Source organism: Aplidium turbinatum, chromosome 5, assembly GCF_918807975.1.
Source record: "Aplidium turbinatum chromosome 5, kaAplTurb1.1, whole genome shotgun sequence".
In the NCBI taxonomy this organism is placed as follows: Eukaryota; Metazoa; Chordata; class Ascidiacea; order Aplousobranchia; family Polyclinidae; genus Aplidium; species Aplidium turbinatum.
Genome location: NC_137476.1, coordinates 29363983 through 29391459, shown reverse-complemented (window position 1 = coordinate 29391459; position 27477 = coordinate 29363983). Strand labels below are relative to the sequence as shown.

At 37.4% G+C, this 27477-nt stretch overlaps 1 protein-coding gene across 1 annotated transcript; it reads right to left on the bottom strand.

The window, feature by feature from the left end:
* Nucleotides 1–5032: 5032 nt before the first annotated feature.
* Nucleotides 5033–25204, bottom strand: LOC145770068 (glycine dehydrogenase (decarboxylating), mitochondrial-like). The gene is made up of 21 exons (XM_082581656.1): nt 24875–25204; nt 24278–24356; nt 21615–21753; nt 21062–21153; nt 19656–19806; nt 19001–19148; nt 18208–18404; nt 17390–17592; nt 16192–16331; nt 16013–16093; nt 14628–14728; nt 13190–13378; nt 12655–12735; nt 11531–11732; nt 9954–10103; nt 8952–9212; nt 8500–8589; nt 8024–8134; nt 7432–7546; nt 6737–6882; nt 5033–6294 (listed from the first exon to the last, which is right to left on the bottom strand). Exons 1-21 carry the CDS (start codon nt 25076–25078, stop codon nt 6151–6153), a joined length of 3024 nt encoding a protein of 1007 aa, XP_082437782.1. The 5' UTR covers nt 25079–25204; the 3' UTR covers nt 5033–6150.
* Between the last annotated feature and the right edge of the window lie 2273 nt (nt 25205–27477).

Below are 27477 nucleotides of genomic sequence, written 5' to 3'. Positions count from 1 at the left end.
CGATAAGGGGGGCATCAAGAATAAGTCGACATGACTTTTAACCCTTAGAAAGTTGGGCTCCTGGAGTCTTGCTCAGTTTTGGGGGAGGCTGTCGATTCTTCTTATGCTTTAGGAGTGATATCTCTGTTATTTTGGCACGGTTTCAAAATTTGGGATTCACTTTGTAAAATTATTTACGCTGAGCATATCCGAAAATTAAAACTATGTGAATTTTAGAACTGCTCATATACGTTGTAATGTTGAGGTCACTTATGAGTGTAATTTGTAGCGTGAGTTTACACATTATTTTTTGGTAGAGTAATGAAGAACGTGCATAGTAATGTTGTGATTATTTTTTTTTACATTATTTTACATACAGCCAATGCCCTTCACGCTGTGAAACAGTTAGGATTAACGAGACATGGGCCAAATTAATTACTTTCATCCAGCTGGGGGGAAAATGTTTCACAATAAAATATGAAATATTTCAGAGGATGTGCTGAGAAATGCCTTATATCTTTCAATTTATAACCTTTATTCGCTCAAAATTTCAGCTCAATAGAGGTGAATAAAAGTTAGGAAAAGTCAAGAAATCTCGTAGTCGCAGCCTCAGTGGTTTTAGAGATACAACTGTTGATACAAAAAAAGTTGAATTGACAGGCCCCCCCCCCCCCAACCTTCAAAGGGTTTGCTTTGAGTCAACAGATCTATGCCTTAAGGTTTACGTCAGCTCCGGAGATCAGTAAAATATAAGGTTGTCATCTTCGGTGCAACAAGACCATTGATTGATTGGTTTAGTGAGGATTCGTAGTCCCATTGCTTTCATTTTGAGTGATCATACTGATTTTCAATTTATTCCTACAAGGTGTTACATAATGAAAAAATATATAACTAAGGTTGGAAGACATTACGTCATGTCTTTTCAATTCAAAATGAAGTTAAAAATTTATTCTTTTGTTCATAGTCGTAACTCGTAATCCTCCTTCAAAGCGGTATTACAAAGAACAATTTTCGATAAGGGGGGCATCAAGAATATGTCGACATGACTTTTAAGGTTTACGTCAGCCCCCGAGATCAGTAAAATGTTAAGGTTCTCATTATCGTGATTGTAAGCCGCGGGAAATTTTTTCTCTAAAAAACAGATTCCCAGGAAGCTAAACATTTTTTCCAGCCCTGGTAGAAAACAAGAGAAATTAAATAATATACCACTGTCTTGCACCAGTGGCGTAGCCAAGGGAGGGGGGTTCGGGGGTTTCAACCTTTTAAATTGAATTTACGGATGTTAATACATTGTTTACAAGAAAAGCTTTAGCCTATGATGTAATTTCTCGTCAAACTGTGCAAGGATGCAAGCCATCTGCAACTGCTGAGATCGCTTGTTCGATCTAGATTAACATCTAAACAGCTATTCGTTATACAAAACTTGAATATATCAGAAATAGCCTAAAGTAATTTCATTGTCTCAAAGCTTTTTGTTTGACACTCATCAAGATGTATGACCTCTATGACGTTACATTTTCTAAACTTTGGGTTGACTTTAGAGCATAAAAGTTAGTGACTTACCAGAATAAGATCGCTTTTTGAATCAACCAAGGAGAAAATTGATAAATAATAAAACTGAAATAATCTCACAAAAAAAAAGCAATCAACCTATGTCTCTAAAACAAAGTTTGCCTAATTTTAAACGAAATTGCATTAAAAGAGCGAGTTTTGCCAATACCAAACATTTAAGTATTTCAGTGTGGAATTAGCAGCAAGAAAACATAGAGACTAAGCTTTATTTCCGAAAAATGCCGAAGAAAACATGATCTTATCCTTTTGCTATGCCACTGGACAGCACCATTTTACAGAAATATTTATACCCACAATTTTGTTGAAAATGCTCTCAAAATGCACCAAACTGAAAGTAATTTTTCAAAATTTTCTGGGGGAGGCCCCCTAGACCCCCCGCCGCTAAGTGTCGCCTTCGGCAAACACGCCATCGGGCTGCGCCCGCCAGCTGTCAACATCCCCCTTTTCAAAATTTTTGACTACGCTACTGTCTTGCACTGTCAATATTTTGCCCCCCCATTGTTGAAGGTCTGGCGGCGCCACTGGCTATAGCCTATTTTGTTGTTTTCGAAAAGTTAGCACAAGCTGAAAAATGAAAGCTGAGCTACAAATGCTGAACTAATGCTCTGCATCTCCACCACGCGGTTCAAATAAACAATGTACATCAACTTTAGAAAAAGCATTAGTGTGATCACACTCAAGCTAAAATAAATTCACTTTCGCGTGCAAAAATATGCTTATTTTCTAATCGTTATTCTAACAAGATTAGTTTAGTAAAAACTTCATAACAAAAACTAAACGCAGGATATAGCCTCCAGCTGCACGCCACTTTATCTTTATCACTGTCGCATACGGAAGTTTGATAAAATTTACTTTTATATGAAGCCTTCGAAAGTGGTAAGATCAGGCCACGCGACATTTTCGCATTTAAATTTTTTATGAAATTTGAAAGTTAATAATGCCTTGGAAATGATCTGATAAAAATAAAATTGGGATATGAATACAAAAGACAATAAGTCATGTAGGCTAGATCCTGCAGTTTTAAATTAGGCTACTCAGCACAAAGAAAGGAAAGGTTTCTCAGAAATTTCGAATTCTTGAAAAGAACAAATAAGTCAAGTTCTACTTAGGCTACTTATCAGAACAGTAAGTCCTTTTCATTTTTTGTGTGGTGTGCTTACAACTGGCGAAATGGGTTGAGCGTGCTGACATTTAGCATTCAAATATTTTAATAAGTTATAGCCTAACCGCAGACGCTCTGAACAGGTTAATGCAACTGTAAGTATACATCGAGACATTAATTTGCTTAAAAACGTGCATACGAATGCAGTTTAAAACATGTACATTGCGTCTTTATCCGTTTTTATGCTAAGTTGCCAAAATTAATGTGCGTTTTAGATTAGCATTGTTCCAAACTACAGCGAGAATAAATAAACTCCGAAATACTGTGGCCTATATGTCTCTTTTATCTTTGTGTTAATAGTGATTATAAAATGCGAGTAAAGCATTTTTTACCGGTACGCTATAAGATAATGCATTAGCATAAGCCTTAGGATTTCTTGCACGAATTACACATTAATGAAACCAGAAGGTAGCCTAATTAGCTGTTGGACAATTTTGCATGTTGGGCAGATTGTTCTTTGAAAGTTTCTCTGTTTTTGATAGACCATTTTGTGGGCGGTTGCTGCCCCAGAAACATATTTGATGCACCCTAGGTAAGCTAGTTTCCTCAGATTTTTTTCCAAATCATGTAGTTGATTAAATCTTTATCCTCGGACTGAAAAAGTTTCTTTGAGAGCTTAATCCTGGCAGTTTCGAGTAGGCTTACTTTTATGCCTAGACCAGTGGTTGTCAAAGCGGGGTCCGCGAAGCAACATTCTGAGACCGCGAAGCACTTTCGAAAAAACATTGTAAGTTTTTCTTGAACAAACTTTTGGACGTGGTTGCAACATCCAAGTAGCAAACTTCATCTTTTCTTTCTCTTGCGTCAGACAGTCGCCTTTTTTCGTCATCTTCATTGTGGCAGATTGAGCAGTGGAGAGCCTTTTTTGCTGATGACATAGGCCTAACACTGTAACAGCAATTTGCTTTACCATTCTCGGAGACAAGTTGCCACGCGTTTCCATTCATGAAGACAAAATTTGCTATTAGCCTAACCTACAGGATATTCAAAAATAGTTTCATGAACAACCCAATTGAAACTAATGTTAGCAATCTTCCTTCGGAAAACAACTTATATCAAGAACAGTTTATTGGTTTGGGGAATGATATAAATGCAAAACCTATTTTCTGGGGGATGTGTTGCGACTTTTGAGTTGAAACCGCAAAGATGGCACTAAAATTGCTGATTCTATTTCAAACAATTTACGAATGTGATTATGTGAAACAGTATTTTCAACACTTCTCGCTATCAAAACAAAAGCTCGAATGAGGTTAGATGTGGTGCATGATATGGTCGGGTTGTGCAAAACACAAGCTAACATAGAACTGATAACACCCAAGCAGGTAGGCTACACCCATGTCATTGACGAGTGAATTTCTAATTGCATGGAACAAATAAATGATTAGGTTATTTACCGTTTTTGTACGACTTTGCTTTTATTTTATGGTGGACCGTGAGTCATTGAAAAAAAAACACAAGAGTAGCCTACCATTAAATACATTTTTGAAAAAGATTGAGAACTACTGGCCTAGAGGCTTTAAATGGGAAGCCACTTTTACATGAAGAAATTCTGCCATATCCCAATGACACCTCAAACCAATCAGAACATGCAATAAAAGGCTACCGTCTAAATTGTGACCCTTCTAGCACTCAGCCAGAGAATTAATCCTTGTTTTGAGTTTTATTTGTTAGTTACAGAAAAAAAGAGCAGCCTGATGGTAAGTAATCGAACCCATGTCATGGAAATGACTACTTTCTAGCACTAACCCAGCTAGCTGGCAGAGAATCCATCACTTGATTTGTATCATCTTCTTTTTCCCTTTTTCACGTCACGGAAAGCGTAGCTTATGATTGGTTCGAGGTTGATTTGAAAATAAAAAAGTTCATTGAAAAAATCGCTAGAGGGTTTGGTCACAGAATTTGACAGAGTTAAGTTTCCGATTGTTGAAGTGTGATTGTTTGTGAATTATTTCATCCATTAGGTGCCTCTGAATGAAAAGATGTTATTGAAATATGTTTCCCAAGCGCAATACCTGAAAGGCCAGCCAGCGCCCCTTGATATCGCAGCTTGATCGTTCGAAAGTCATATGCTTAATTGCTTAACCAACTGAGATATCAGGACTGAAGCACTTGCTCCTTACACGGCATGCTATTCTACCGAGCAATGGTAGCCTACATCGCTCCGAAAACCATGGTTTGATTGCAGCGTTTTATACCAAGAGTTAGCAACGTAGTTCAACCTCATGCAATCTGTGTCAGCGATATGGCGTCTGCATAAGTTTGCTACAAACAAATTTGTTGAGCTTTCGTCTCATAGAATCCATTCTTGAATACGCTGAGTGCCATGTAAAATTTTATACAGCGAAACACAAACAGTATGCTTGCGCAATGTTCTGGCACGTAAAACCAGCGAGCAGAGCAGGATTAGGTAAAAGATTTTTTGCTCGTGCGAATTCATTGCGATGAAAGACTTTAAAACACAACTCAATAAGAAATAGTAACAGAATAACAAGAGATAAAGCGCAATAAAAAAAAACGTTTACAACAATCCACATTAGGGCCACAGGGAAATTGGCTATTTGCATGGAAATACATGGGAGACATAGCCTACAAGTTGCAATAGAAAGTTATGAAAGATAAAAGCCAGCGGATAATGCGTTACAACGATTTTGAGATAGAAGTTTTGAAAAAAATTGCTTAGACTGACGGCAAAGCAGCAATACTGCGCACCATGAAGTTTAATCTAGGAAGACGAAGACCTTGACAAGTTTTTGCACAGGAAAGGACAGGAAAGACAGACTTTCGAAACGCACTCGCAAATGAAGGTGAATTGAACGAGCGTCAATTTCTTTCAACAGAAAATCAAACTGCAGCCCAGTGATGGCTTCAAAGCTATCGGGCATGGCTCGAACTATCCAACCTGCTTTTAGCATTGCAAGATTATATTCGTATAATGATTAGTTTTAAAGGGAAAAAGAGTAAACAACAAATTGAACTTTACCACGCTAGACTACAGAGCATCACAGACTACAAAAACAATAATCCCGACAACAAAATCCGTCATTTTTACATTGATTTAACGCATGCAGATGTAGAATCAATGTAACATGATGGATTTTGCTGTCAGGGTACCTTGTCTTCACCCAAAGCAGAAAATCAGTCCTTTCTAGGATTCAACCTCTACAAACGTTGGATCAATGTAAAAAAGGACTCATTTGCTGATAGGTAGTTGAGCAAGATAATATCGACTCTAGGAACATTTCGTCGTTCCATTGTGGAACAATAGTAGTTGTCTTGACTAAGTTACCAAAACACCATGACACAACGTAAATTTCTACGTTTCAGAACGTTTCATCAACATAGAATGTGACCAAGTTAGCTTAAAAGATGAAGCATCATCTCTCTTTACAGTACTGACAGCAATAATTGTATGATCACAGATTCAGAAATTTCTCCTCCTAATTGGATGATTTGATGACGTCATCTTCTTCTTCCATGTAATCCTCCATGGGAGGACAAGTGCATATCAGATTCTGATCCCCGTAAACATCATCGATTCTTCCTGTGGAAGGCCAGATCTTCGTGTCTGGTTTCAGATAAGGCTGGAACAAAAATCGAATCGTTTCACGGTGCTCTGGTGTAATGGCTCTTCGCCAATTTTTCATCAGTACTTTTTCATGAGAGTTCTAAGTTTTTATATATAAAACTAAACACTTCTTCTTCAACAGCTGATCAATCATGATCAATTTGTTGAAGAAGAAGAAGTGTTTAGTTTAATATATAAAAATTTCAGAAATGGTAACCACTTGTTGACCAAACGTACTTTAGCATATTTTTTTTTTTGCTGAATGTGCATTTTCTTTTAGCAAAAAAAAGTTCGTCAAATGCACTTGTTACAACTGTCGGACCTAGCAAGATTCAAAAACAAAAACGTGATCCGGTTAAAACTTATTCTTGAAGTGTTCTAAGCTTTCAGTTTACGAATCAATAACTTTCTAGGGACTTACAGTGATTCTAATGAAACGTAATTTCACCAATACTCACCAGTGGGAAAGCAGCGGTAGTTCTTGAATAAGGAAGAGTCCACTTATCGGATGTCACTTCTTCCAAGGTGTGAGGAGCCATTTTTAACGGGTTTACATCCTTGTCTAACCGCCCTTCTTCAACCTCTCTGATTTCATGACGAATTTCTATGAAATTGATCACATTTAAAAAAACAAAGGTTGTGGAACGACCGGGTCATATCAATGTTTTACAAGAATGTTGATAAGTTGGCGAAAGCGAATGGGGTGAGGTGGTGTGGGCATGTTTTGAGAAGGGATGAAGATGATGTTTTGAGAAGAGCGCTGGGGTTGCAAGTGGAGGGCCGTAAAGAACAAGGAAGACCAAGAAAACGGAAAAAGGCAAGTTGAGGAGGAAAGCAGTAAAGTCGGCTTGACAAGAGAGGAGGCGTTAGACAGACCAATGTAGCGGCAAGGTGTGAAGGTGAATCCGGTCACCCTCGGTAACGGGGACATTACCGAATTAAAACTGGACCACTACTACTACTCATTCACGATGAAAACGTTACTTTTAACACAGAAAAACTTGATTCAAAAATCAAGAAATATTCCATTACAGCAGCACAAAAAAGTACAAGATAAAACTGAAGAGTCATAAAAGCTTAGCTCTATCTCAAATGAAAAGTTATTTATTTCTAAACACTGATAAGGTTGGTACAAAAACACAAAGCAACAGACCAATCAAAGCATCGCAGTATCTATCCAGCTCATCCTTGTCTTCGCTCTCGGTGGGTTCCAGCATCAGGGTGTTGGTGACTGGCCACGACATTGTGGGAGCATGGAAGCCATAATCCTGTACAAAGACATGATACTTGCAGCATTATCGGCTCGATGTGGTCAGTGTGTCCGCATCTGAATCGGTAGTCATAGGTTTGATACCTTGGCGGCGGCCGAGAGAAGAGAACTGGGCACTCTACTCTCGTAAGTGCCGATGGCTTAGTACAACGAGAACCTTATCTTCTCATCTCCCGATGCTTGGATTAAGCATGAGACTCACCTTTTTACCCAGTCAGGCATACCAAAGAATTTTTAAAAGTGGTAATGAATCTTGGTTTTGCTTGGCTCTCAGTAATGGAATAGATTTAGCATAAAAGGTACTGGGTTGCGCTTCCATGCGGCTGCACTGACACTGTCTGCTTTGTAAAGCGCTGAGGGCAACCCATATATGATATTTGCAGCATTATAGCTGATTCAGTCGGCAAACGTTGAATCAATATAAAAAACGACTGATTAGTTGTCTGGGCATATATCGTGCAAAGCAAATTTATACCTGAAGCCTCTTTGCTATGTCGACCACTTCCACGTTAGCGGATGCTTTGAAAGGTCGCGTATCCAGAATGAACTCGTGAGCGTTGAAACCATTTCTTCCAGTATACAAGATCTGAACACAACATATCGTAACGAAATCAGCAAACAGAAAACGTGCAACATGCATGTATCCGTGTGTGAACGCGTATTTGCATGCATGTGCGTTTATGTGCGTGCATGTGTAACGGCAAAAACTTATATCAAAAAGTGTTACGCATTACACGAGAATTTCTCGCCGAAGCAACCATCATGCGCTAACTTACTGAAACAGAATTGCTTCATCTAATTTCTAGAACTTGCACTGATGCATGTTTTATACATATATTATAGAATTTAATCTATTCGATTGAAGTGGCAACGTTACAAGAAAATTCTAACATTGGGCTACAGGTTCAAATAGGTTTTGGAATTTTAGTTAAAGAGTAGGTCCATTCTTACCTTGTAATGGCCTTCAAGCTTCTTTGCCATGTAATTAGCGTTTAACACGGCGATTTTCGATGCTTCCTGTAACCCTTTGGGTCCCATCATCTAGTATAAAATATTATGTTACAAGTTTCGCATTGAAAACCATCTCAAATTGTTCATGAGAAGTGCGACGTAAAGATGACAGGAAGAAGGGTAGCGCAAGCCAAGGGAAAATATTACACAGTATGTCAATATAGCAGAACAACTTTAATTCAATATTCTTTCTTGGCAAGCTTGAAATAAATTTTGGGCTTGAACCACCAATAAGATTGTTTTTCGATCAGCAATCGCTTCAATTAAGTGTGGCAGGCTCTTCAAAGTTGAGTTACAATTTTCGCAAATCTCAAATGAATTTTTTTCGAAATCAATTCTTCAATATAAATGTAAAGAACTAAAGGCCCTCTCACTTTTTTTCCTGTTCTCACCTTGATGTATGTCCAGGAGATAGGGAGGATACATGCGGAACCCCATGGGGCAGCGCTCACTACCCCTAGAGGTTTTGTATTCGCCAAGAGAGAGCCTGGTGGAGGCACGACAGGGTGAGTGGGTAAAAATGGGGTCAGGTGCTTTTTTACACCAATAGGCCCCATACCCGGGCCGCCACCACCGTGAGGTATGCAGAAAGTCTTGTGTAAGTTTAAATGTGAAACATCTGACCCGTAGTCTGCTGGACGGCACAGACCGACCTGAATAAAACAAAAATCCAGTCAATCGCTTAGAAGTGAATGGCAAAGTCAAATCATTTTATCTCAGCTAGTTGACATGAGGGTAGTTGTATATCAACGGTATGAATTCAAAGGGAAAAATAGTTATAAGCCAAATGTGGACGAATATTTATCGTTCTCAGAGTGAAAGATAATCATCTTTATGTTTAATATAATATCACTGACGACGAACTCCTAAAAACGCAATTAAATTTTCAGTCGAAGCCAAACTTAGCTCACGCTTTGGCGTACATTCAGCCAATTGGCTTTATAAGGACCAAAAGTTAATTTAAAGCTCACTGTCACAAGCTATGTCGCTTTTCGTAAGTCGGTGTGATAATATCATAGCAGGATCTTTCTCGATAGTTTTGCCTTGCATACAGTAAGCATGGCTGCCGATTATCTCGAAGCAATTGTTTAAAAACACCGCACGAGGATGGAGTCGAACTCAGTGCCATGACCTCACCCCGTTCATGTTAACTAAATATTATGCCACTTCCACCTTTTAACAAGTAGCATCGGGGGTATAGTCAAGTGGTGAGAACAGCTGTACGACGATCAAAAAAGCGTCGATTCGACACCGCTCACGATTAGTGTATATTTGGAAAGACAACGTCATGCTTGAAGGTAGACATGGAGATTGGCTTTTTTGCATTCCCGTGAACTGATATCTTCAACTACCGAAGTTGAGACCTGGATAGGACAAAACAACCAAGCAATTACCTGAGCATTCATATTAGCTCCATCGATGTACACTTGCCCTCCAAGATCGTGAATGAGGTCACAGGTTTCTTGAATGTCTTCTTCAAAGACGCCATTTGTTGACGGATACGTGAGCATGATTGCTGCCAGGTTTTCTGCGTATTTGTTCGCCTGGTTGTGAAAATTTATGTTAGATTTTAGTCGTCATGACGTCACGTAACATCAAAATAATAAAAATGCGTGGCTCAACGCCAATACTGATTGACAAGAAAAATTTGCTTACCAGACAGCAAAATCTATCATTTTTACATTGATTTGACGTTTGCAGACGTTGAACAAATGTAAAAATGATAGATTTTGCTGTCAGAATCACAGCTGGCAGGTTACGACTTGAACGAAGCAGTAACAACTATTTAGTTTTTGCAGTGATTTCTCAGAACCGATAACCGCGAACAGGAAATTGTGATTAACAAGTGCACAAAGCAAGTAATTTCCTTACAAATACGGCAAGAAGCAATTAATAAACTATAAGCTGATCTTGATCGAAGTTGTGATCAAAATGCTTTTCTCTCAGCGGTTATAAAAAATCACTAAAAACAGCTTCAACCACATCTCAAGCGGATGTTGTACAGTCTTGTGTATTGTCACTGTTGTGAAAGCTAGCTTTGTTGTTTTTTGCAAGGTTGAAAATAAAATTTTAAATAACTTGACGCTAAAGACATTCCTCAATTTGCGGGAAAAGATGATGGAAGATCTATTTTTAAAAACTTCTTAGCCGTTTCAACTTTCAGATGGGTGCTGTTGAATAATATATGGCGATACACTACAAAAATTTATGGTTAAACATTGAAGAAACTAAATTTTTTAAGTGGAAAAATTGATATTAGAGAACTGCAAAGCGGATTTTTGTTATGCGTCTGTCAAGCAAAAATTTGTTTCTACCGATTATAAAAATAACCGGAAGCGCGTCAGATATTATGCAAAGAAGTTACTTGGAAAAAAATTGATAACGGAGAAAATTTTCAGAGTTAATATTAACATAAAGTTGCTATAAACAATTCCTTGGAAATAACTTTACGTGAAATTAGATTCCTAACTTTGCGGAACAAAGTGATGCGTAATCGACCGTTTGACTTTTTTTTCACCTAGCAGTTTCAGATCTTTTTTGCTGACTCACTCTAACTTGATGGCTAAATAAATGTCACAAAATAACCGTTTTCTAAAAGTTATTACAATCCGTTATTACTAACATCGGTCGTGTTTACGCTAACCAATCAGTAAATCAGTAAAAAATGGCAACTTTTACTAGGTAGGAAAAAAATCAAGAACAAAAAGATAAAACGCTGATGAGATTTGAGCCGATGCTGCACGGGTTAGCTCTATCCTTGGATTGAGCAACACACCATAGTTGGTTTAGAAAACTATTATCAGGATTATGTACAATAGGAAGGGTATGCGCAGTATGGGACAATTATACGAATTCAAATAGAATATACTATCGCTTGAAACAACGCTAACACATTATTTACCACTTATATAAAACACAAACGCCGAAGTTGCTTTTATTTATAAAAAGATATGTTTTCTGGGTATCTTACCAATTTATGAAGGTCCTCCAAATCGATAGAGCCTTCCTTGCCGACCTTGACCGGGACCACTTTCATGCCGCACATCTGTGCCGAGGCCGGGTTTGTGCCATGAGCGGACGTTGGGATCAGGCACACCGACCTCTGGTGTTCTCCTCGGGATTTGAGGTAAGCACGGATGGCGGCCAAGCCTGTGAACTCGCCTTGCGCGCCACTGTGCAATAGAAAAGTTGTCAAATACGTTTTCTGGAAGAAAGTGAAGCCGAATAACTAACTCTAAATTTTGTCAAAGAAAATCTAAAGATTGTTCATAAAGAATACATATCAGTGAATTTACATCAAATATAGTTACTATTCAATAAAAACATTATCTGTTTAGCTCTTATTGGAATCATCAGAAGGTTCTTATTTGAATACAATTTAAATAGGATTCTATTTGAATAAGAACCTTCTGATGATCCTAATAAGGGTAAAAACGTCAGTTAAAGTTTTTAGTGAATAGTAACTGTATTTCGTATCATTCGCTCTGCTTGGCATTGAGCAATTTTTTATGGTATCAATACTATTTATTGTTTATCAGTGAATTTGAGTGAAAACGTCGTTTAGAAAAACAAAACTGATTTTGCCACGTGGCAAGACAGAAACAAGGCTTTGGAGAAAGATTTCTTAAGATTTCATCTCAAGAAGCTTATTCAAGTAACTTATTGTTCTTGATTTCGTGGTCACAAAAGAATACCCAAGGGCATGGCCTATCAGTTTGTGTTTTTCATTGAATCAACATCGGTAAAAGTTGAATCAATGCATAATGAACTTCTTGCTGACTACGCAATTGCCACTTCACTCTCTCCAGATCTGGATACTAACAATAAAGAAAGTTGCTACATTCAGAATATTCGGCCAAACCCACATGTTTGCTGGTGAGAACACAACTTCCGCAGGCGACAAAAATTACCAAGCGATCACGTGGGTTGATGAGTCATCAGCCGATGACGTCATAATCTTATGAAACAAAGAACGACGTGAAAAACAAAAAATCCGTTGCTACTTTGATCGCTTTGCAAAATGTGAGGAGATATTGACGCAGGTTTCGACGTCATTCTGAACCAATTTCCATCTTGAGCTTTAAATAACTTTACCTGTTAGGTTGAAAGCATATGCTGTCGTAGCCTGTGATCTCGCACAGGTCTCGCTCCAATTCACGGAACAGCTCTTGGTATCTAAGTGACAATAAATAACATCGTAGCTAAAAAAAAATCGGTGCTCTTCTGTATTGATTCAACGGCGAAAGACATTAAATCAACGCAAAAAGCACTTTTGTTAGTTTGGATGGATAGTTAAGTCAAGCAGTCGTAGTAAACCGCCAAAGCCAATTTTAAATCTTACAACTGGTTGAATATCACAACGAAAATATAGTTAGTAAATATTTAAAAATCTTTGAATTTGCGCTGTCAAATTTAATATGGTCTTAAATTGGGAAAGTTTGAAATTGCAAATTACGTATCACAATGATAGCCATGACTATTCCATACGGCAAAATCTGTCAATTTTACATTGATTCAACGTCTGCAGACGTCAATGTAAAAATGATGGATTTTGCTGTCTGGGATGGCACAAGCACCCTCCCCAATGACAAAAAAACAGCTCCTTGTTTTGGTTGTGTTGGAGGCTTACCCTCTAGCCTGGTCTATGGGAACAAACGGGTGAATATTTGCAAACTCCCTCCACGAGATGGGTTCCATCTCCGCGGTGGCGTTCAGCTTCATGGTGCAAGAGCCAAGAGGAATCATGGAATGCACCAAAGACACGTCTTTGTTCTCCAGCTTCTTCATGTAACGCACTATGTTCGTTTCCGAGCGGTACCTGGAACATGAAGTTGGGACTTTGAAGCAGAAGAACGGTTTAGGAACATGTTCACAGAAATACGAGCTACTTGAAAGGAAATCAAAGCGTCTCCTATAAAGAAGTGAGCATGTAATGTAATGTATAATGAAAGAAAAAATAGAGACAAAACTTTCAATCAAAAAAATTACAAACAAAATATAACTTTGTCAAAATTTTGTCACATTTAATTTTCATACAATGATCAGCAAATTTAACTGAGTGTTTCGCAAACAAATAAAACAAGGTTTGTTTTTAGAAAATAAAAAAATAAAAAACATGAGAAGCTTGTAAAAAAAACGCAAACTATTGTCGGTTGAAACGAAATCAAATAAACATACAAATACTCTCTTCAGATTGCATATCACTATTAGCATTTAAATTAGATGTATATTGAATTAAATGCAGTCATCCCATTGACAAACAAAGCAAACGCGCCGGGGTGAAATAGTGTCATCTCAACCGGAAATGTGTACTGACTTAGTGTGAAAAAAACTGATGCGTTAGCTGGGAAGATTTGATTTGACCAGAACCTTGAGAGAAAATCATGAATGAAAGTTCGAATTTTGTTTTTAATATATTGACCAGAATGATTCAGCTTGTAGTTGAACATGTTAAACACACTCTGTGAATCATCACACCAAACGCAATTTCTATTTTGACGTTTATTTAACCAACAATGACGTCTTAAAACGGGAAATAACATACGTGGCGAATTGTACCTGCTGAGCTAATCAAAAATGCACAAGTTCATTTCCAGAGCAATATTTAAGGCAAGTTTTAACTTTGTTTGTTTCAACTCAGCGAAACGGGTCAACTTTGATGGCATGGCGCCTCGAAACGAGCCAATATTGACAGAATTACGAACTCGAACTTTGCAGACCCAACAGGTGCACGTGCAAAGTTTGTAATGAGGAAAAAATAAACAGAGGCGAAAAGAGAGCTGACATGCTCGCTTTGTTGAGTTTGTGCAACGATTGATTCCAAATAACAAAATCCGTTTTTTTTTCTGCTAAAGAGAAAAGAACGGATTTTGCTAGTTGGGTTGTGTATTAGATATGAAAATAAAATGTCAAAGATCTCAACTTTACGATAAAAAGACGCAAGTTTTTAACATGGAAACCGCACGGAACAACCTTTAACTCAATGTTCATGCTTCACTTACTCAAGTTGCTTCGCTAATTTGATTATTACGTCATAATCCTACAAATCAATTCAACCAACCACTCACTTGTGAAAAATGGGATGCGTCAAGTAAGCTGTCTCTCTTTTGAATCGGGATTCTTCGACATTCCCTGCCAGTTTTCCATCGACTTCGGCAGCTAGTTCTGCCTACAACAAACATTTTACCTAAATTAAGACAATTAGATTTACATTGATTCAATCCAGTTTGAATAGCGAAAAACTGAATACACATCCAACAAATCAGCTATCTTTCTTATTGATGCAGACGCTGCATCAATGCCAATACCCAGACAGCAAAACAACCGTTTTCTTACAATTGATTAAGCGTCTTCATTTGCTGGCTGGGTAATGATTGAGAAACACCAACAAAATAATAACTTCTCATTTTTGGGTAAAAAAATACAAATGTTCAATATACGCAAAAAGATGGTCAACTGATTGTATTTTTCAGCAAGAACAGCAGGTGAAATATAACATTAGCTTGCTGCAGAATTGTTCTGTGCATCTATAACAAAATAGCGCGATGACGCATCTTTCTTGACAGCAAAGCATAACGTGCTATGGTTAAACAGTACATGTGTTGCTTCATAAAAGTATAGCACAGATGATGTTGGCTTATTTTAGTCTAAAAAAATATGTTAAATATAGTAAAGATAGTTGAAGTCGGTTAATCGATTCCAACCGACCACAGTCGAATAATAAACTATAAAAAAAATTGCGCATGTTGAGTTTCGAACTCACGGCCTTTGATTTCCTAAACACAATCCTGCAGTTAAAACCACCAGAGCTCTTGTTGACAGCAGCTTATGCACTAACAATTAAATCATTCTTTTAATATCGCTTCTACGTTACTAAACGTTGAAACGATGCAAAAAGAACAACTTTCTTAGCTGGAAATCAACAGACCAACGTCTAACATGTGCAATTGTGTATGTGTTACATGTTCTCACAAATAATGCTCAGTGAACATCATTACGTCACAATTGGAGCAATGCAATCTGTCGTTGGAACCAACAGCAAACTGTTGCAAACCTCAGGTTTTTTCTTAACAGGAAATCAAAACGATTGCAGATCAATTCATAGTATCAAGTATTTTATGTGTAATTAAATCCTTTAAAAACGTTGAATCGGGGTCAGAACAACGTATGGTGGGTGTGGTAACAGAGAAAAGTAATTTTGAAGGCATATAGGAAGGAATACAGTTTACTAGGCTTCATACCCAGAGAGCAAAATTCGTCATTTTTACATTAATTCAACATCTGCAGAATTTTGCTGTCTGAGTACTGAACATAGTGAGCTTATACTGTATTTGGATAAAAGCTAGAACTAAACCTCTAGACCGCGTCGCCGCCACTGCCCAAGTGGTAAAAGGCAGAGCCCTTCGATCCCTGGAGTGGCGAAGAAGGTTCAAACGAAGAAGCTAGAACTTACGGAAGTTTTTTCGCATCCAAATACGTATAATAAATCGTCTAAATCCTTTTCAGTGACTGTTTCATCCAACGCAACTCCAACCTGCACAAAACAATAAGTCACGCACGATGGAGCCAAAAACCAAATGATGTTGCGTATTTTCATCGTAAATTAACGTCAAAGCACGGTCTGCATTTTACCTTTCCACCGTTGTAGATGCGAAGGTTGATTTTCTTCTCGCCAGAGCGTCTGTAAATATCATGGACACCCGACGTAAGATGGACCTTCATTGTGTCGAAGAAGTCAGAATGAACAAGGTAGTGGCCGGCTTGACGAACGCCTGCGGGTGGATTTGTTTAAATCAAGCTTTGCTACATTGCTTCTACGTTTGAATGTAGATCAGCTGAGTTTGATATACAGCAGTTGACAAATCAGTCTCTTTTTTCATTGATTCAACATCTGAGACGCTAAATCATTGTAATAAAGGACTAATTTGCTGGTAGGACGTTGGCTGCATAGCTGAGTGGTGAAAACGTGTTAGCGACGTTCGGATAGATTTCCATTGAGCACACGTCTGTGTCAGGGCGAGAAACGCAATGACAAGCAAAGAAAGCATCCGACTTATTTACTGGACAGTCTCTGGATCCTTCCTGCTGTGGTGGAACTGCTACCGCTCAATGACAGTATATTACATCGGCTATGCTGTCACAATAAACGCAAACTAAAGTTGGTTGGAATAACAAATAATCGCAAATCCGTTCGGTGCTTTGCAGACGGCAGAAGCAACGTAATTCTAGCTAACAAAATTTGTAATTCTTTGCTGAGGTAACACACTATTTTATGTCATAAATCACTGTGTTTTCTAAAGGAAGTGAAACTACAAAGACGCAGTATTGAAAAAAGTTTCTCCAGTAGCAAAAATTGCTGAAGATATTCAGACTGCCCCTTACTCTTATTCTTGTAGTACTAATGTACAGTAGTAGTCCAGTTTTAATCCGGTGACGTCCCAGTTAACGAGGGTGAACAAGGAACGTGAAACGAAGGTAAGTCGACGGTGGCCTGCGAGGCCATATGGAACTGATTCTGGATCAATGGCCAGCAAGTTATTGCAACACAGTAAATTATATATGTCACATCTTTATAAATAATCTAACATTATTAGCTATTTCCGAAGCCTTTATTAAGAAGTTGAATTTTTGGCCCAATTTACAATTAGATGTGAGCTTTTGCAAAAAACGACTAAGCACCCCTGTTAGCTGAGTATATCCAGACTATCCCAGCATCTAATTTTAAACTAAATGTAAAATAACCTGTAAATTGACAGCGCTTGCGAAGCCTTATTAAACTTGGCCCTTTGCTAAAATCAGCTGAAAACCCCTGTTATTGCTATACACGCACCGTGAGCAAGCAGGAGAGCGGCGTGGTGCACCCTTCGGGCAAGATGTTTGATGCCCTCTGGTCCATGGTAGACAGCAAACATGGCGGACATGTTGGCAAGCAATGCCTGTGCTGTGCAAATGTTCGACGTTGCTTTCGCCCTCCGAATGTGCTGCTCTCTTGTCTGCAGTGCGAGCCGGTATACTTTTCGACCGTGAGCGTCTCTGAAAGTAGACGCCTCGTGAAAAAAAAACAATTTCAAAAACAAAAAAGGTGTTATTTGCTTAGGAATCAGGAAATACAATCCGTTGCTGTACTTTACGTTTACCCATATTTTATGTTTACATATGTTTTATGTACATATGCAGTAGAATTATCATTCCATCAGTCGACGTCAAGAAAATATCAAAGTGATTTAAGAGTGAAACTTGACTTTTTTTGTTTAAGCTTAACAAGACACAGTGTGGCTACGTTAGTGCACACAAATAATACGGTACCCTCTTCAAACGAGCATATAAGCACATAGGATGATAATAATTACATGATTTAATTCTATTAACACCTTTCAAGATGTACACATCTAATGACAAAACATAAACACTAAACAGCATAGGCTACTTAGTTGGATACTAGAAACTGATTCAGAAAACAAGTCTTTGAAGTTTGGTATGTTAATTTTTTTAACGGATGAAGTTCTTTGGAAACTTCTTAGTTAAACTTATTTTAGCTTATTTATAAATATTTCAAAACTTACTAATCAATCGACATGCCCAGACAACGTCTGCAGATGTTGAATCAATGCAAAAATGACGGATTTTGCTGTCCGACTGGTCACATACCTTGTCACCCCAACCATCCGTCCAGGCATCAACCTCTTCAGTTCGTTTTTCACAGCAAAAAACGCGGCGTGAGGACCTCCGTAATTGAGAGGGACGCCAAATCTCTGGCTGCTGCCGAGAGCGATGTCACATCCGAGTTCTCCAGGGGACTTGATGAGAGCAAGGGCGAGAAGATCGGTGGAGCATGCTACAAGGGACTGAAATGTAGTAGTTAGAAAAGCTCGTGAAATAGAAACTAACTTACTTTTCTGTTGTAAGAACCAAGGCAGTTCTCCGCTATTGATTATGCCTGGCAAAGTGCCCATGTCAAATTAATAATTTTATAAGTGATACAATATGTGTAATATGCTTCATTATACTATATAAACATCAAAAGAAATACAATTTAAAAAAAATAAAGAGCCAGAAATATACTAAACTCCTGTTCAGTGAATGTTTCGAAAACTAAACTGTCTCATGTCTTCAAACAGTAGGTGGGTCCGTGTTTGGAACCCAAACTTTGTGTTGTTATCGAGCAAAAGTATAACCTGTCGATTGTATCCGGCGCCCACTATCAGTACCAGCAAACAAAATTCTCTATTTTTCTGAATTGATGCAACACCTACTTACGTGAAATCAATCTAAACAGGACGGATTTTGCTAGTTCGGCAACAGAACAGTTGTCAAGAATGGCAAAAAAACATAGAAACTAGATCATGCCTCACCTAAGAAAGTCGGACTACATTGCAGAAAATCGTGTAAAAAAAAACTAAAGTACCGGTACACAAAATGCTACTCAAATTAAAAAACTTACGCCGTGTGTGTGAGCGTTTTCGATGACATCTTTGAAATCAAATACTCTTCCTTCAGTGTCGGGGTATTGCACTAAAATCCCACTAAAATCACGACAACTGAAATCCATTCGAGACAATTTCTCAACAAATATTTCAACTCCAATCAACCTGCAATGCAAAAGTCTTTTAGTGATTTGTATATATAAGATTCAACGTATTTGGAAAGGTTCCTCGGCCAAAGATGTTTCGTTGACATGTCATGATGTTTCATTTTTCTTGCGGTTATTTAACGCAACTGAGTTGAAAAAGCACCAGCCACATATAAACGATCTATCAGCATGTCAATGAACGAAAAAGATGACAAAACCTTGAAAAGTTACAAAACGTAGTTGTTAGCAAGAGGTGCCTGCATATAACAGCGATACTAAATTACAAATCGGCAACCGTATTGCCATATGAATCAAAACTGGCGTTAGCATACAAAGAATACCTCACCTGACAGCAAAATCAGTCATTTCTACATTGATTCAACGTCTGCAGACGTTTGAATCAACTTAAAGGTGACGGATTTTGCTGTCTGTGAATCAATAGTGCAGTACGTAATAAGATTTCTATCCTGAGTTGATAAAATGACAAAATCAACACAACTGTGGTTTCCAAAGCAGCCACACTCACTCTGCTCGAGTGCGCACGACTTCGAGGGCCTGTCGATTGATTTTCTCGTCAACGTAGAATTTACGTCTTTTGTTATGGCGGAAACAAAGTGACACAGCTTCCGCTGCTGCCGTGGCTTCATCTAGTAGAGATGCATTTGCGATATCTAGCCCTGGAAATAACACAAAACTTGATTAACCGTCCACGGGTTTACCATTCGCAGTGAAACCAAAAATGCTAAAATACGCGGTTACAGATAATAAGGAAATTAGAAGCAAAGGTGAAAAAGTAGGCAAGACTTGAAGCTTCAATGAAAGGAGTTAGGCCTAACTTAGACAATATACATGTGCAGTTAATATGATCAATTAGTCCAAGCCAGGATCCCAAATGTTAAGAAAATGTCTCAATAAACACACTTTTGTGATTTGTAATGTCTTTAATTTTTTAGCAAGTTTTGTGTACATATTGTTAACAGCACAAAACTATCGGTGAATTTTTAACCTTCTACACTGTGACATTATACGGGTGGACAAAAGCTTCAAAAAACTGCGCTTAAGGTTGAGCAACGACGCACCATTGACGTAGTTAAGCAGACACGTGTTGCTTACGGGACGTAAATGTTTTACAATTTATAGCCCAACCAGCAAGCCTATTGTTTGACTTGATTCAACGCCTGCAGACATAAAATCCATGTAAAAAAAGAAATTGACTTGCTGATTGAAAATAACACCCCAGAAAGCAAATTAACCGTTTTTTTACATTGATATACGTTGAATCAATGTAAAAAGCGGTTAATGTGCTGTCTGGGACCACGTTTGACAAAATGTCGTACAAAAATGACGCGATAGAAACCGACCAATCGCAATACAGGATGATGAAATACTGAAAAATGCCAATCATCATTCAGCACAACAAAGGATAAGTGATGACTCATAGAAAGATGACATCATAGACTTGATTTTCAGGTCTTTCACTGTGTGCTTCCAGTAACCAAAATACGTAAGCTGGAGTGGTTTTACCATATAGCGTAAACTTGTGCTTACGTGGTAAGCTTATTTTATGAAAATAAACATAAGCCAAAACGAGGGTAGCTGGGAAAATGGCGAACTCTATTATTGGCCACAAAACAAGACCGCACAACGTGATATATACCTGGTATATTTTTACTATTCACATACTTAGTATGTCGCTTTTTTAGTTTAAATGTTTTAATGGAAAGTCACATGTACGAAAACGCTAAATTAAGCCCAAGAAACTGCTAAAAATACGCACATTCAATGACAACAGGTTCAAAAACAACACCATAACTTTCAAAAAAAAAAGCCAATGATTGGATTTTAAAACTACTTGCAAAAGAGCAAAAAATGGAAACCAAATATACTACCCACTAGTGCTGTAGTTTTTAAATCAAAAAACAAAAATTACACCTGTCATGTCAACTACCATTGTCTGGTAGTTTATTAAACTCTCCAATCTTCCCTGTGCTAGCTCGGGCTGGTAAGGTGTATAAGGGGTTGACCTAGAAACAGAAAAGATAAACTTTAGGTTTCGTATGCATTTTGCCTTCAGTAGCCTAGGTCTAACCATAACAGCATGACGATCATTGTTAACTACTGAATATCTGATAGCCGTTGAAAACACACAGCAAGTTTTTTAAATAGATGAAACGGCATTGGGACCGGATCCACCAACACGAAAAAAGAGAAAATTCAATTTTGTAGATCAGTCAGTTGTAAATGTACAGTTGTACACAGTAGGCAACTACAGTGTGCTTAAATATAAAAAAGCTTTCTAAAAAAGATATATATCTCTCTATTGATTACTGAAGTATAAAACAGCTGATGAAACCAGATATTGAACAGATCTGCTGACTGTTTTGTTTAAGAATAAGTAGAAATTATGCACAAAAATACATTGTTAAAAGGTGCTTATACTCTCTTCATCACATTTTACACAAATAATTTGAATAAAGAAAATTACCATCCAGGATTTTCCAGCATATTTCTCACAATAGTTCTTGGCACAGAACAGTTATAGTAGCCCATGCCAATGTACGACCTCCAATCACAGCGATTCAACTTTGCAATTAAATTCAAGCGGTCCAGGATCTCATTCTCACCTGCAATGTTTTAAGATGAAAGTGCATCAGTGGTTCAAATTTAAGCGGATATATGAAGGGCAAAAAGCATAACCGAACACTGCAGGGATGCGTTTACAACTTTAGAAAATTGGAAACAGCTATAAAGTTGCAAAATAATACTGCAGCTATTGAAAAGACAAAGGCACCAGTGACTTGTTTGTACACCGAAGCTCAATGGGGGGCGTTGTCCGTTGAAAACAAAATGATTGGCTGTCAAGGAGGTGTGGCAAATTGACAACAACAAAGTTATGTAAGGTCAAGAATAAAGGATTCATGATAAGCTTTTAAAACTAAAAGTATCACTTCAAGTACGCATTGAACCTATATTGGTACGAAATTGCAATATCAACAAAATTGAAAAATAAGAGTTTGTGTAATGAGAAAATCAAAATAGCTGATACAAAATGTTTACAGAAGTTGGCCATAGTGTTTTGAAAAGATGTGTGAAATCAAAATGACAACTAAGTCAACTATGTTTATTGTTTAGGCAAATTGAAGAACCGGATCTAAACTAATTTGATTATCATAATTTGAATATGTAAAATATTGAATATTAATATTTTCAATATTTAATATTTTCAAAGTTACCATGAAATAATCAAATCTAGGAAATAATAACAAATACTTCATAAACAGAGTCCTGCAGCTAAATTGGGACTTTTTCATTTTTGCATAATTTTCTTTTTTATTTCTCTAATTAAGATGAAAGTTTCTGCAGATGATCTTATAAAGGTATTCTAAAAGACAGAATACTAGTATTGTAATATTTAGACAAACTTCTTTAAACATGACAGAATTAATAAAACAGATAACCGCCATGTCAGTCACAGAACCATCAGTAAATCAGTCAATGAAGACCTTCGTCCTTGGGATTAGGTCTTATGTGAAAACAAGTTGCAACCTCTTCACTGCTCGCTCACGATCAATCAGGGTTGAAACATGTCCATTGTCCAAAGCTGGTTGGTTGGTTTTGAATCTTTATCCTCGGACAGATAAAGCCTTGATAGGTTATTCCTGGTAGTTTTGCATACTTGTAGAGGCTCTTGGCGCAGGGCCGGTTACTGAGAATGGCAGAGTGAATTTTTCCGATTGTTGAAGTGTTATTGCTGGGGAATTATTCCATTCACTAGGTGCTGCTGAATGGAGAGCAGTCCTGAAATGCGTTGCTCAAGCGCACACCCTGAGAGTTGTACCAGCACCGCGTGATCTTGAGCCGGGCGCGTAACCACTGAGCTGTCGGGGCGGACTTCTAGATCATGTCAAGAACAAAGGAACACATATTCGCATTTTTGTCAACCAGAAAAAGTTCATGCTGGTCAAGGTTGCAGATAGTCACAACACACAAGTCATTGCCCATGACCCTTCAGAAGTTCCTCATCTGATGCAAAGCAAAAATCCTGCTTCTGTAATGTTTTTTGCAACCGTGTCAAGTGATAGCAAGCGATGCCTCCTCATTTCATCAAAGCTGAACTTAGAATCAACACAACAGAGAATCTGAAAATTCTTCATGATATTTTGCTGCCCTGGATTCGTAGAAAATACAATGTTACCAAAGTCATGCTTGTTCAAAACTCTGCGCCAGCGCATGGAGCAAAAAAAGTCCAGACATCTGAAGGAGAATCTTTCTATGTTTGTCCCCAAAAACATTTGGCTTAGTAGCACTTCAGATCTGAACGTTTGCAACTATTGGCTATTTAGCATGATTGAAGGACAATCTAACTCAATTCCACACCCTAACCTCAACTCTCTTAAAGCAGCTGTGTGAAGAGCATTTAGGAATTTCGATGCTACCGAAGAAGTGAAGAGAAGTTGTGCCTGGTTTCGCCAGAGAATATCCAAAGTTAATGAAGCAAAAGAGCCATCATATTGAATAATAGTGTCAAATAGATTGTAAGGATTATATTAGTAAAGTGAAAATGACAATTTTACCCTTTTCATCCTTAAAAAAAATGCAAAAATCCTGATTTAACTGCGGGATCCTGTAGACCTATGTATTATTAAACTTTGTAAAATCCCATTAAAATTCAGAATAAACTTGGCACAAATACAACTCATAGATACTGTAGAATTTTGCCGGATGGTGATACACAACTACAATTTTGCAACACACTCCATGTATGTATATTGTATATTATACATATACTATATATTCTATTTGAATAAGACCTTCTGATGATCCGTTAGGTGAAACAATTTGTAAAGGCTTCAGATAGTAATAACTATATTTGATTTAATTCGCTCTGCTTTGTCTTTTTGCTTAGCATTGAGCACTTTTTGTAGTATTAATAGTTTTCATTGTTTTTACTATATATTATATATAGATACACAGCAGAACCAAATGCATATCCAAATACATAATTAGGCAGCTGATTTTTTTATATAGTCACAACACTAACAATTTAACATAATTTCCCATCACTATAGTTATTTTACAAAAAATCTGAAAAAGTGTAGTAAATAGCCTACAAGCTTCACAGCCTAGCCTACTAAACCTTAAACTTACAAATTGAGTCTTCCAAATCCAAATCTTTGGTAAGTCGAATATTTTGTGGAACAGTCAAGTTAATGAGTTCATCTAAGCTCTGAAAAAGTGTTTGAGCAATGGCAATACAAGACATTTTGTAGATAATAAAACTTCTCATTAATTGAATTTATTCTACATTTACTTATGTTCTAATATAAATATAGAGCAGACTCGTATGCCTACAATACATCTGCACAAGGAGTTACAAAAAAGCTATCAGGGTTTAATCACACATTTTAATAAAAAGATGTCAAAAAATGTATAACCACACATAACCAAGTATATACATAATATTTACAACCTGTCACGCTCTTAATAAGATTCTGCTTTCTTATCAATAAATCATGCAAAAACATCACCAAATTCAAAGTCTTTAGTTTAGGATATCATTTAAAGGACTTCATATGAATACCACCATGCCTAAATAGGCTAAGCCTTGGAGTAATGAAGCCTGACTCAAATAAATTATGAAAAATAAACCATTTTCCAATAAAATAAAACAAATCTCAATCACAACAGAGATATATAATACAAGTTTTTTTTAATGTTTATGCACTAATGGCATAGCCTACCCACCTTAACACCTAAAAATGAAAGCATTTCTTTTTGTTGCTCTTTGCTTGGACCATTGTGTCTCTTCGAAAAGTCTTCGTGCTTAGGAAATAAGTCATGTAAAGTGGATGTGCAACGACGACAAAGTTTAAGATTTCCTATGTGACGTGGTTGGCTTAGTCTTGATGACAAGAAAGAGGGCAGGTATCGAATTCCTTGCATAATCATCTTTAGCTGCACAATTTACCAATAGCCTAGGCAGTTTAAAGTCAAAATTCAAATGATAAATTGCAAGTCCTATCAGGACTTGTAATAATTAGCAATACACATATTAAAGAATTTAGAGTAGGCTAATACAGCTGGAAAAAAAAACAGATCATAAGCTCAATATATCAATGCAACTGTCTGGCAAAGGCGTTTTTAAATATTATACAAGTCTGTGAAGTTCATCTTATGACTGCCTAAAGTTTGGGTTGGAAACATGTTGTACTTTGCAAACATTGAAACGGAATACCTGTTGAAGAAAAGCAATATTATACCTGTTGAAGAAAAAAACATGGCATCATATCACATTAGCCCAGCCTCCAATCAAACTCTATTGATTTTATAGTTTGGAAAAGAATGATACGATACAAACATGTTACCGTATATGTTTTTCAGACTGAGAAGCACACTTCAAGAGTTCAAGAACCACTTTACATTTAGAAAAATGTAGATGACAAACCAATTCACAGGCAACGTCACTTGCAGAACAGTGAAAAAATCAGAGCTGGTGTACTGTATAAGTGATGAAGTTTCGGCCTTGGTCAAAAATGCCATGACGTTATTAATTGAAATTGACCAAAAATATAAGGTAAAGCAGCTGTTTTGTGTCTTGACTGCTGTAACGTTGCTTTACCCTTGAAGGTTAAGGTTAGAAAATAGTGAAGTAAAGGGAATGTATTCATAAGCAGCTATTGTTTGATTAAATGCTTTTCAGTGTTCGCACACTTCACTCTATATATAGCCTATGTCTTTGTCGAATCAAATCTTCGACGTACCGTATGGCATATATTCATGTTATAGCAATAGCATTATGATCAGGGTGGAGACTTGTACACTAGTTCCAAAAACTATTATATGGCAAGCTTGTCAGCACTTCTACCATTTACAAATATGGCAAACATTATGCAAATATGCAATGCATAACTATCACATTAAGCTAAAAAAGTGCATTTTTTATCTAATTGATTATAATATAAAAATACAATCGATTTACTTTTTAACCACAAAACTAAGAAGGACGTGTCTGTATCTACAGCACTAATGTTTTCAGAAGGAATTCTGACCTAAATTGAGAAAAATTTAAAAGCGCCGCAAACAAAACTTGTGATTTGGGAAATGTTAAAATCCTGGGCAGAGAACAAACTTCTAAACTGGGCAACACCTTCCAGGAAACAATGCTTTTTGATCACAACAATGACATATCATATCCAGGGGCTCCGGACACTTCCTGAGAGTGGGGGGGTAATTTAAGCAGGTGCGGGAACGATGTTTTGACATCGACAGGGGCTTATTGGATTATCGCATCACATATACTTCTGGAAGGTCTCTCCCCAGACCTCGTTTGCATTACTGAAAGCTTCAGTTTCTTATACAGTGTCTTTGGCCGCATGTTTCGCGCCGAAGGCGCAAAATTTTTGCCTTTCAGCACGTTAAAGTAGAAAAATTCTTTTAACGAATCTGAAATCACGAACAAACTCTTTTTAACATTTGCCACATTTTTTTTGAGGTTTTGAGACAATTCTGACTGGAAGAGGGGACTAACGCAAAATCCCTCTCTGTATTCTTCCTTGGCTCAAGTCCTCCAAATTTTGCACTTCAGTCGCTAAAAGGTTAGATTTAAAAGGCCAAAAGCGTTGAGGTCAAAGCTGGAATCTATAAAACTTAATTTACAATTACATGAGTACAGCACCACAACCTGTGCCATATCATTCACAGTGAAATGAAACGTTTCAGCATCTAGGGTTAGGCCTACATTCAACTCAGAAAAAAAGAAGCTAAAATGCATTAACTTTTACAAAAACTGAAAATAAGGAGACTCTTGATCGATACTACAGGAGGGCCTACCATTTGCGCCGTATAAGAAATAACAGAACTGTCAGAAGTCGCCAAAGACTTTCAATCTTTGTGCATTGTCGAAAAAAAAATTCTTTGCAGATTTCATCTACACTTAGTTCATCCAAATAGCCTACACTTAATGGGCATGGCCCATGGCAATGAAATTGATTCTTGAAGCAGTCATTGTGCTTCGGAGCCATGTTTTTAAGCGGCGTAGCGAGCTAAGCGATCTTTGAGCTTCTGCAGAAGAAGGGCGATTGACCAATAGCAATTTTACAAGTTTTTCCACACTGGCATAAAACTTTTTGACAATAATAGGCCTAAGTCCTATTAACTTGTTTTGAACATCGCACACATACTTGATCGGCCCAAATTTCTGATGGAAGTAGCTTAAATCTTGGCCCAAAATTTTCACGTCCAAGCCATATCGTTCCAACGCTGTAATAGCACTGTCATTGACTGTGCCAGATACTAAAACTTCAAGCATTTGGTGAGTTTTAATTGCTTTGCCATTGAAACGGTGGGTG